Below are 12,088 nucleotides of genomic sequence, written 5' to 3' on the forward strand. Positions count from 1 at the left end.
GCCAGGCGGAGCAGCCACTAGATTGCAAATTTTAAAGTCTTAGGTATGACCCGGCCGGGGTTTGAACCCACGACCTCCCGATCACGGGGCGGACGCCTTACCACTAGGCCACCGTGCCGGTACGATTTGAACAGAACATCTTAACAAAAGTAGGGTCTTAAATTGGGGGGTCTTAAAAGGGGGGTTCCACTATACCGATAGGGTCTATTGCAGACCTACCCCCGTGTCCAGTGGCACAAGCGAAGATGACCCAGGAGACACATGCGCCCCATGCTGTGTGGTGCAACGCGTTGTAGAACGCTGACGTGTCCTCTGATAGCGGGTGTCCGTTAGCTGCCCCGTGCAGGCCGTACACCACTGCCAGGCCCACCCCTGTCGCTATTGCCCACCCGCTCAGCGAAACTAGCTGAAAGCAAAAAAACATGAGAATTGTAAGGTCACTGAAAAAAATGATGTCATCGAGGATATGGTGTCCGTTTGTTGCTCAATGTCTTGCCATTGCTCATCCACTAAGTGAAACCACTTGGAAAAAAACACGATTTAAGAGTAAAGTTAAAGGAACGTTGTGACACGGACTACACTGGGGGAAAAAAAGTCCTCGCTGAGAAATAAGTTGTCCTTTTGGCTGTTTTCTCCTGACTGTACACCATGGATAAGACCCATTCCAGCAGCTATCCTGACACTTTTTACATTTAGTCAAGTTTTGACTAAATGTTTTAACGTACGTAGAGGGGGGAATCGAGACGAGGGTCGTGGTGTATGTGTGTGTGTCTGTGCGTGCGTGCGTGCATGTGTGTGTGTAGAGCGATTCAGACTAAACTACTGGACCGATCTTTATGAAATTTGACATGAGAGTTCCTGGGTATGATATCCCGAGACGTTTTTTTCATTTTTTTGATAAATGTCTTTGATGACGTCATATCCGGCTTTTCGTGAAAGTTGAGGCGGCACTGTCACGCTCTCATTTTTCAACCAAATTTGTTGAAATTTTGGTCGAGTAGTCTTCGACGAAGCCCGGACTTCGGTATTGTATTTCAGCGTGGTGGCTTAAAAATTAATTAATGACTTTGGTCATTAAAAATCTTAAAATTGTAAAAATAAAAAAAAAGTATAAAACGATCCAAATTTACGTTTATCTTATTTTCCATCATTTTCTGATTCCAAAAACATATAAATATGTTATATTTGGATTAAAAACAAGCTCTGAAAATTAAAAATATAAAATGTATTATCAAAATTAAAATTTCGATATCAATTTAAAAATACTTTCATCTTATTCCTTGTCGGTTCCTGATTCCAAAAACATATAGATATGATATGTTTGGATTAGAAACACGCTCAGAAAGTTAAAACGAAGAGAGGTACAGAAAAGCGTGCTATGCTTCTCAGCGCAACTCACTACCCCGCTCTTCTTGTCTTCTTCTTCTTCTTCTTCGTTCGTGGGCTGAAACTCCCACGTACACTACGTGTTTTTTTGCACGAGTGGAATTTTACGTGTATGACCGTTTGCTCAGTTGCTCTTCTTGTCAATTTCACTGCCTTTGCCATGAGCGGTGGACTGACGATGCTACGTGAGTATACGGTCTTGCTGCGTTGCATTGCGTTCAGTTTCATTCTGTGAGTTCGACAGCTACTTGACTAAATGTTGTATTTTCGCCTTACGCGACTTGTTCATTTTTTTTAATGTTAATCTTCAAAGGAAGCAGTCGGGTTGTGGAATCTTGGTATGTGTCCAAGCGGAGGGATGGCCTTATCCCGTGTAAAAGCCTTGCCAGATCTGAGATGGTGAGCCGAACTGCTTTCAAAAGGAGGACTGTGCCTTTCAATAAGGTCACAGTGAAACCCCCCTTTTAAGACCTCCACAAATCTGATAAAATTGAGTCTTTAAAAGAGACGTTATGAACAAAAATCAAGGTCTTAAAAAGGGAGAAGTCTTGAATTGGGGGGGGGGGTCTTTGAAGGGAGGTTCCATTGTACTTCACTTACAGAAGCTTACCAGATTCATCCTGACTTTACACTTGGTGACGTAAAGTGCATAGCCGGCCAACATTCCTACCACGTAGGGACCAACGCGGCAATACGGCTTGATGTAGAAGTCTAAGAAATAGTCAGGACTGCACAAAAACAACAAAATATTTGTGAGACAGATGAACTATATTATTACATCTTCACGATCAGTTACATTTTCTGTTCGTGATCTCATTTTAAACACCCCCTGATTTTCTAAGAACAATAAGTCCGGCCTTCGTCGAAGATTGCTTGGCCAAAATTTCAATCAGTTTGATTGAAAAATGAAGGTGTGACAGTGCCGCCTCAACTTTTACAAAAAGCCGGATATGATATCATAAAAGATATTTATCGAAAAAATGAAAAAAACGTCTGGGGATATCATACCCAGAAACTCTCATGTAAAATTTCATAAAGGTCGGTCCAGTAGTTTACTCTGAATCGCTCTTCACACACACGCGCACAGACACACACACACACACACGCACAGACACACATACACACACACACACACACACACACACACACACACACAGACACCACGACCCTCGTCTCGATTCCCCCTCTATGTTAAAACATTTAGTCAAAACTTGACTAAATGTAAAAAGGAGAGATGATAGAAAGGGAAAGAAGAAAAATCAATCTAGAAGGTCACGACAGCACCTAACGTTCAACCAAAAAAGAAAAATAGGTTCAGAGTTTTTTCTTTCAGTCGGCGATCCAACCTTACTTTCCGAGTTCCTACCTGGCAGCGATGTTCGTCGCGGACATTCCGATGCTGGGAGGGAAATTGTTGACCTTGGAAATGACCCCAGCTGTTACCATGGCTGCCAGCAACCACAGACAGGCCAGCACCACCCCCACCCTCCGCCAGAAGAAGAGCGGCACAAAGATCAAAGGACTGATGACGTAGAACTGCATGTCGTTGGACAAGTACCAGGACCAGGCCATACACTGCGATAAAATAAAATTGGCAAAGTGTTTAAAGTAAGTATCTAGCGCTTTCAACAACAACAACAAAAACTATCAAACATTGTCATTGCTCTGTCCACAACCTATGTCTGGGGTTTTTTTAATTTCAAGTTAGAGCCCATTTACCCCTATGGCATGGAAAGTAACTCCGTCAAAATCGTAGCAAAGTTACTTCTATTTTTTCGAATTAATAAGTGCGGAAACATAGCAGGAAGTAAGTTGAAATGGAAACAGATATATAGGTATCATTGTGTCCAGGGATCTCAATCACACCTCTTTGATCTTAAAACAGGCTCGATCATCATCAAAATGACCTTGAGGATGACTCGCCCCGTCTTTGACCTTGACTCACCCTCTCCTTGACCTTGACTCACCATCTCTTTGACCTTGACTCACCATCTCCTTGACTCACCATCTCTTTGACGCACTATGACTCACCATCTCCTTGACCTTGACGCACCATCTCCTTGACCTTGAATCACTATGACTCACCATCTCCTTGACCTTGAATCACCATCTCCTTGACCTTGATTCACTATGACTCACCTTGACCTTGAATCACCATCTAATGAACTCATCATCTCCTTGACCTTGGCTTACCATCTCCTTAACCTTGACTCACCACCTCCTTGACCTCCTTGACTCACCATCTCCTTGACCTCGACTCTCTTTGATTCACCATCTCCTTGACCTTGTGTCGCGGACAGTTGTATGTAGTTATAAGGTTCCTTGGTCGGGCGTTGCTGACAGGTACCTGTGTCAAGGTGGGAAGACCGGTAGCTGGGCTTAGCTCAGTGATTCGCGCCTTGCACGCTTTGCACGCATTGCACGGGACGTTCACGGTAAGCTGCGCGCTATTTGTAGGGTTCACCGTTTACCTGGTTGCTGACTGAGAAATTCATAGGCATTCTTTTTTCTGTCTCGGCCGAGACCAGATGTTTGTTCGAACGGCTTCGAAATTCGTGTGTGAATTGTCGTTTGAGTTCGAAGTTATTTTCAGTAGTAATGTACGTCTACTGTGGACTTTGTTAAAGTCGGTTGCGTAAAGTGCGCGATGTTTTTCATTAGCCTGTGTGAGGTAAGTCAAATTTCTTGGTCTAATTGGATAGACTTTTGTCAGTTTTTGCTGAAGGTGAATTAGCGGCCGGTGGCAGGGGACAGGGAACCTACATTAGTTACCAGTTGTACTGTTTGTCTCGTCTTTGTGTTGTTGTAAATAGTGTTCATCATAGGGTTTAAAAGGAAATCATTATAATGGTAAATTATATCGTAGAAGGAAACCAAAGTTTAGTCATTGTGCTTCCTCCTCATCCCTAATAATGATGTCTATTGGAGGAGGAAGTCACGTGTCTTATATTTTTGGGGAGAATATTGACTTTGGCCTTCTAGGCTTTCAGTGTTTACTGTCGAAGACAGACCGGACGGGAAGGTGCGAACCCTAGCTTCACAGCATGGAGGAGGCACCACCACGCTGCTGCTTGAGCAGCCAGTTTGGACTCTCGCATCGTCACCCCCACGCTGCTGTGTGAGCAGCCCCTCTGGATCTTCTCCGAGGCTTCATTACGCTGTTTTGAGCAGCTATCTTGTAACGTCACAGCGGCGCAACCACGCTGCTGTTGGGCAGCAACATCGAACCGGCGCCGTCGCTGCAGAGTGTGTGCCGTGTGACAGCTCTCAACTGGGCTGATTCTCTCACCCCCGCGACAGAGACGCAGGTGTCGACCCGAGGGCGCACCCCCCCCCCCCCCCCTGAATTCGTCGAACGTGTAGATAAGTACTTTCTTACGATAGATATCATTTATGGAATGAGGAGGGCCTTTATGACGTACGTGCTTTGTGTTTGACTGTCCTGATTGTCTCGTATGTCGTTTGTTGACATTATTTTGACTGTTGTGTACTTTCTCATGTTCATTATGTTCATCCTCATGCATTCGTGGTAACCCTTTCATTGTTCCATCCATCGTCACCCCCATATTTCACCCAACTGGGAACTATTAAATACTTTCATTTATTTACATCGGTGTTCTGTGAGTGCTGTGTGGTGTGGCCAAAGTTTTTGTGTGAAAAACTAAACATGCAAACGTGCATGCACGCGACAATGGCGAGCTTGCCAGGATGAATCCTCTTTGAATTCAAGGAATTCACTTCATTTTTGTCGTTGGCCACACTTCCCATACACTGGGCACTGATGTTTAATTAGCTTTTGTTGTTGTCTGGTAACCTTGTGGGTTTCCTGTCCTTGTTGCCAGTCAGCTGTGCCTTGTTTTGATTTTTCATGTTTTGGCTAACCGTTTGCTAGTTGGTTCTTGTTTATGGAACTTCGTTCTGGTCGTGTTCTTGATGATAGTGCTATCATGGCGTCTAGGACGGAAAGTAGTTCGGATAGGATTGCTAGGTGGCGTTCACTTGCTGAGGAGCTAGGTGTTAAATCTATCAGTATTCCTGAGTTTATTGCCGAGCGAATGACCCGTGAAGATGCGGAACAGGCTAGACTAGAGCTAGAGAAGGAGAAACTTGAACTAGAAAGGAAAGCTTATCAGGACAAACTTGAACTAGAAAGGAAAGCTTATCAGGACAAGCTAGACGTAGCGAGTCGAGAGACTGATGAGCGAGTTAAGTATGTTCAAGCTCAGCGAGAGACTGATGAGAAAGCCGCGGAAGAAAAACTAAGGCAGGAAAGAGAAGAGCATGACCTTCGCATGCAACTCCTGCAGAGAGAGTCGGAAAGTAAGAGGGTGAAGAGAGGAAGTAGGGATGGAGCTGATAATGAGGGAGATTCCTCAGGTGAAGAAGGGTCTAGTGACCTTCGTGGTTTTCGGCCTTCCATACCGATGTTTGATGAGAGCAAAGAAAACATAGCTACTTGGTTGAAAAGGTTTGAGAGAGTCGCTACCTTGTACAAGTGGAAGAGAAATACGTGGGCAACTAGGGTCTCGACTAGGTTGTCGGGTAGGGCTGTAGAAGTGTACAACACTCTTGATGATGATAGCGCAGACGACTATGACGGTTTGAAGGTCGCGTTGTTAGGCCGCTATCAGCTCACAGCCGAAACCTACCGCCGTCGTCTCAGAACCTGCAAGAGAAAAGAACATGAAACGTTCAGACAGTTCGGTGCTCGCATTGAAGAGAATTTGACTAAGTGGCATGAGCTTTCCGAGATCACAGAACTGAAACAGTTGGTTTTGCTGGAACAGTTCTTGCAGACCCTGAGCGCGGACATGGCCGCGTACGTTAAGGAGAAAAAACCTCAGACGTTAGCCGAAGCAGTTAAGTCCGCTGAGATTCATTTTGAAGCACACCGTGACAGTAAGAAGTTTTTTCAGCATGATCGTGATCAGGGTGGAAAGGCTGGCGTTGGTGAAAAGCAGAAAAGTGGAGATAACTCAGTTGGTACATCCGGTAGGAAGTGTTACATCTGTGAGTCCCCCAAACATTTGGCTAGAGATTGCCCCAAGAAAAGCAAGTCGACGGGAGCGGTGAATAGTGGTCCTGAGAAGTCTTTACCGCCCGTCAGTGTACCTACTTTGTGTACTCCCTGTAGCCAGCAGGACTACGACCCGAGATGCCTGGTTGTGGTAGATGGTGTTGCAGTGGAGGGGTTGCGTGATACTGGATCTCAGGTTTGTGTCGTGAAGAGTTCATTAGTTTCCAGGTCTCAGTTCACAGGACAGGATCTTGAGGTTTCTATGGCTGAGAAAGACATCAGGAGGCGCTATCCAGTGATTAAGGTTCAGGTTGATTGTCCTTTCTACACTGGTGAGGTTGAGGCTATCGTCATGGATACACCTGTTGCTGATTTCATTGTAGGTAATCACGCCCGGCTGGGTGACTCGATTGTTCTTCCAGTGTACGCTGTGTCCAAGGTTGTGTCAGTTGTCACTCGTGCTCAGGCTGCCGCTGAAGGGAAGAAGTCGACTTTGTTACATGTTGCTGCTCCAGGGCGAGAAACAGTCACCCCTGAGCAGTTGCATGACCTTCAGCGGAATGATTCGACTTTGAAGAGTTGTCGTGAGGCGGCAGATCGCCGAGACGTCAGAACGTCTGGTCACTCCGGTGAAGTTGGGTTTGTTTGGAAGAAGAAGATTCTGTACCGTGAGTATCACGGTGGTGGTAGCGTCTATACTCAGGTTGTTGTTCCCCAGCAGTTGAGGTTAGGTGTTATCAAGTTGGCCCATGAACCGCCTATGGGAGGTCACATGGGTGTCCAGAGGACACGTGATCGAGTTTGGCAGCAGTTTTTTTGGCCAGGTATGTGCGCAGACATACGTCGCTTTGTGTTGTCTTGCGATCAGTGTCAGAAGGTTTCTCATAAGCCACAGAAGGTACCGTTAGGTAAGATGCCTCTCATCGATACGCCGTTCGAGCGTGTGGCGATCGATCTGGTGGGTCCCATCATCCCTGCTTCTGAGTCTGGTAACCGGTACATCTTAGTGTTTGTGGACTACGCTACTCGGTACCCGGAAGCCATTCCATTGAAGTCGATTGAGGCTGTGAAGGTTGCAGAAGCGATGTGGGCAGTCTGGACTCGAGTAGGAATTCCCTCAGAGATTTTGACAGACCGTGGTACCCAGTTCATGTCCGAGGTGATGAAAGAAGTGGAGCGTTTGCTGGCCATCAAGGGTTTAGCGACTACTCCGTATCATGCGCAAGGAAACGGATTGGTGGAACGGTACAACGGAACACTCAAGACCATGCTACGCAAGCTTGCTCAAGAGAAACCGAAGCAGTGGGATCGCTACATTCCTGCACTCCTCTTCGCTTATCGTGAAGTTCCACAGGAGAGTCTGGGATTCTCTCCCTTTGAGCTTCTATACGGCAGGACAGTGCGAGGACCCATGTCTGTTCTTCGCAACCTATGGACGGAGGAGCAAGTCGATGAACAAGTTCGTACGACTTCTGAGTATGTGGTTGACTTGAGGAACCGGATTGAGGAAACCTGCAAACTGGCGCGTCAGAATCTGTCAGCTGCTGCACAGAAACACGCGGAGGTGTTCAACCGGAAGACAGTTCGAAGACAGTTCCAGCCTGGAAACAAGGTCTTGTTGCTGCTGCCGCAGAAGAAGAACAAGCTGCAGTTGTGTTGGCAGGGACCGTTCGACGTTCTGGAGAAGAAGGGCGAGTCAGACTACAGGATTCGGATCTACGGGCGTGAGAAGCTGTACCACGCCAATCTTCTCAAGTTGTACAGAGACAGACAAGGGCGACAGGGTCAACCTGTTGTGGGGTTTGAGCTAACAGAGATCAGAGGCGACCTTTTCAGCTGTGAACCTGATGATGCTATGGCCCACTGCGTCAGTGAAGATCTTGAGATGGGAAAAGGCATTGCCGTTCACTTCAAGCAATCGTTTGGAAAAGTTCATCAACTTAGAGCACAAAACAAGAAGGTGGGAGAGGTAGCTGTACTACAGGTAGGTGCTTCCTACGTTTACTACATGATCACCAAGAAACGCTACTTTCACAAACCCTCCTACAAAACGCTGCGGTCCTCCATGGAAGCTATGAGGGACCACTGCAAGCAGAACAATGTCGCTTCCCTGGCCATGCCGCAGATCGGATGTGGATTGGACGAGCTGAACTGGAGCGCCGTCCTTGAGATGATCAAGGAAGTCTTCAAGAACACAGGCATAACTGTTAAGATCTACACCTTCGGGGGCTAAGAAACACAGTTTTTGTACATTTTTGACGTGCATGCTACAGGAATAATGCATATCTTTTTGTTTGCTTGTTTTGTCATGTGCGGGTGATTCCCGGTAGTCGCAACGTGGGAGCCGACTACCTCAGTCGGGCATGCGTTGAGGAGGGATCTTTTGCCGTGTAGACAGATGTCTATGCTTAACTTGGGGGGCATTGTCGCGGACAGTTGTATGTAGTTATAAGGTTCCTTGGTCGGGCGTTGCTGACAGGTACCTGTGTCAAGGTGGGAAGACCGGTAGCTGGGCTTAGCTCAGTGATTCGCGCCTTGCACGCTTTGCACGCATTGCACGGGACGTTCACGGTAAGCTGCGCGCTATTTGTAGGGTTCACCGTTTACCTGGTTGCTGACTGAGAAATTCATAGGCATTCTTTTTTCTGTCTCGGCCGAGACCAGATGTTTGTTCGAACGGCTTCGAAATTCGTGTGTGAATTGTCGTTTGAGTTCGAAGTTATTTTCAGTAGTAATGTACGTCTACTGTGGACTTTGTTAAAGTCGGTTGCGTAAAGTGCGCGATGTTTTTCATTAGCCTGTGTGAGGTAAGTCAAATTTCTTGGTCTAATTGGATAGACTTTTGTCAGTTTTTGCTGAAGGTGAATTAGCGGCCGGTGGCAGGGGACAGGGAACCTACATTAGTTACCAGTTGTACTGTTTGTCTCGTCTTTGTGTTGTTGTAAATAGTGTTCATCATAGGGTTTAAAAGGAAATCATTATAATGGTAAATTATATCGTAGAAGGAAACCAAAGTTTAGTCATTGTGCTTCCTCCTCATCCCTAATAATGATGTCTATTGGAGGAGGAAGTCACGTGTCTTATATTTTTGGGGAGAATATTGACTTTGGCCTTCTAGGCTTTCAGTGTTTACTGTCGAAGACAGACCGGACGGGAAGGTGCGAACCCTAGCTTCACAGCATGGAGGAGGCACCACCACGCTGCTGCTTGAGCAGCCAGTTTGGACTCTCGCATCGTCACCCCCACGCTGCTGTGTGAGCAGCCCCTCTGGATCTTCTCCGAGGCTTCATTACGCTGTTTTGAGCAGCTATCTTGTAACGTCACAGCGGCGCAACCACGCTGCTGTTGGGCAGCAACATCGAACCGGCGCCGTCGCTGCAGAGTGTGTGCCGTGTGACAGCTCTCAACTGGGCTGATTCTCTCACCCCCGCGACAGAGACGCAGGTGTCGACCCGAGGGCGCACCCCCCCCCCCCCCCTGAATTCGTCGAACGTGTAGATAAGTACTTTCTTACGATAGATATCATTTATGGAATGAGGAGGGCCTTTATGACGTACGTGCTTTGTGTTTGACTGTCCTGATTGTCTCGTATGTCGTTTGTTGACATTATTTTGACTGTTGTGTACTTTCTCATGTTCATTATGTTCATCCTCATGCATTCGTGGTAACCCTTTCATTGTTCCATCCATCGTCACCCCCATATTTCACCCAACTGGGAACTATTAAATACTTTCATTTATTTACATCGGTGTTCTGTGAGTGCTGTGTGGTGTGGCCAAAGTTTTTGTGTGAAAAACTAAACATGCAAACGTGCATGCACGCGACACCTTGACTCACCATCTCCTTGACTCACCATCTCCTTGACTCACCATCTCATATACCTTGACTCACTATGACTCACCATCTTTTTGAACTTGACTCACCATCTCCTTGACCTCCTTGACTCACCATCTCCTTGACCTCGATTCACTATGATTCACCATCTTGTTGACCTTGACTCACCATTTCCTTGACTCACCATATCCTAGACCTTGACTCACTATGACTCACCATCTTTTTATATTTAGTCAAGTTTTGATTAAATATTTTAACATCGAGGGGGAATCGAAACGAGGGTATGGTGTATGTGTGTCTGTGTGTGTGTGTGTGTAGAGCGATTCAGACTAAACTACTGGACCGATCTTTATGAAATTTGACATGAGAGTTCCTGGGTATGAAATCCCCGAACGTTTTTTTCATTTTTTTGATAAATGTCTTTGATGACGTCATATCCGGCTTTTCGTGAAAGTTGAGGCGGCACTGTCACGCCCTCATTTTTCAACCAAATTGGTTGAAATTTTCGTCAAGTACTCTTCGACGAAGCCCGGGGTTCGGTATTGCATTTCAGCTTGGTGGCTTAAAAATTAATTAATGACTTTGGTCATTAAAAATCTGAAAATTGTAAAAAAAAATAAAAATTTATAAAACGATCCAAATTTACGTTTATCTTATTCTCCATCACTTGCCGATTCCAAAAACATATAAATATGTTATATTCGGATTAAAAACAAGCTCTGAAAATTAAATATATAAAAATTATTATCAAATTTTTTTCCCCGAAATCAATTTAAAAACACTTTCATCTTATTCCTTGTCGGTTCCTGATTCCAAAAATATATAGATATGATATGTTTGGATTAAAAACACGCTCAGAAAGTTAAAACGAAGAGAGGTACAGAAAAGCGTGCTATCCTTCTCAGCGCAACGAATACCCCGCTCTTCTTGTCCATTCCACGTGCACTGCCTTTGCCACGGGCGGTGGAGTGACGATGCTACGAGTATACGGTCTTGCTGCGTTGCGTTGCGTTCAGTTTCATTCTGTGAGTTCGACAGCTACTTGACTAAATATTGTATTTTCGCCTTACGCGACTTGTTGAACTTGACTCACCATCACCTTGACCTCGACTCACCATCTCCTTGACTCACCATCACATTGACCTAAAGCTGACCTTGACCTTGACTCACCATCTCCTTGACTTTGACGAAGTTGTTGACGTAGAGCAGGTTGGTCCACCAGGTGTCCCTGCAGTAGTTGAGCTCCGTGCCCTCCTGCGGCCAGTTGGGTCCACTAGCTAGGTAGGGGAAAAGCGGGATGTACAGCATCATCACGAAGGCGTAGGGCGGCGTCAGTCTGCAGCAGAGGGATAAGGATAAGGTATCATGATTATCGTCCTCCTGTGAGGTTACCCTCATAGAAATCGTTGTTTGTTTGAATGTATACGTATTTGATGTTTAAATAGTATGGTTTTTTTCACAGTTAATATGTAAAGCGTGGAGAGCATAGTTTACTGTGGTTCGCGCTATATAAGCTCTCATAATTATCCATTGTAATCATCCTAATTGACAACGTTCAAAGCTTGCTAGTATGGACAGTCTAATTTAGCGACATGGGAATCCCTAGTCTTTCTATCTTTCTTTATTTGGTGTTTTACGTCGTTTTCAACCATTCATTAATCGTAACTGAAATTTTACTGAAACTGAATTTACAGTAACTGAAATTCACTACTGAATTAGGATCACATTTTTTTTTTTCTTCTTCTTCTGCGTTCGTGGACTGAAACTCCCACGTGCACTCGTGGTTTGCACGAGTGGAATTTTACGTGTATGACCGTTTTTACCCCGCCATTTAGGCAGCCATACACCGCT

The 12,088-nt window shown here is 45.6% G+C and overlaps 1 protein-coding gene across 1 annotated transcript in view; it reads right to left on the minus strand.

Moving 5' to 3' along the window:
- Window positions 1–12,088, minus strand: part of LOC138966093 (nose resistant to fluoxetine protein 6-like) — a 38,472-nt gene that overhangs the window by 8,863 nt on the left and 17,521 nt on the right. The window contains exons 9-12 of the mRNA XM_070338176.1: window positions 11,408–11,573; window positions 2,753–2,961; window positions 1,997–2,114; window positions 220–406 (exon numbers count right to left, since the gene is read on the minus strand). Coding sequence (XP_070194277.1) covers window positions 220–406; window positions 1,997–2,114; window positions 2,753–2,961; window positions 11,408–11,573 — 680 coding nt within the window. The remainder of the gene's footprint in view (window positions 1–219; window positions 407–1,996; window positions 2,115–2,752; window positions 2,962–11,407; window positions 11,574–12,088) is intronic.

The sequence above is a fragment of the Littorina saxatilis genome, linkage group LG5, assembly GCF_037325665.1.
Source record: "Littorina saxatilis isolate snail1 linkage group LG5, US_GU_Lsax_2.0, whole genome shotgun sequence".
In the NCBI taxonomy this organism is placed as follows: domain Eukaryota; kingdom Metazoa; phylum Mollusca; class Gastropoda; order Littorinimorpha; family Littorinidae; genus Littorina; species Littorina saxatilis.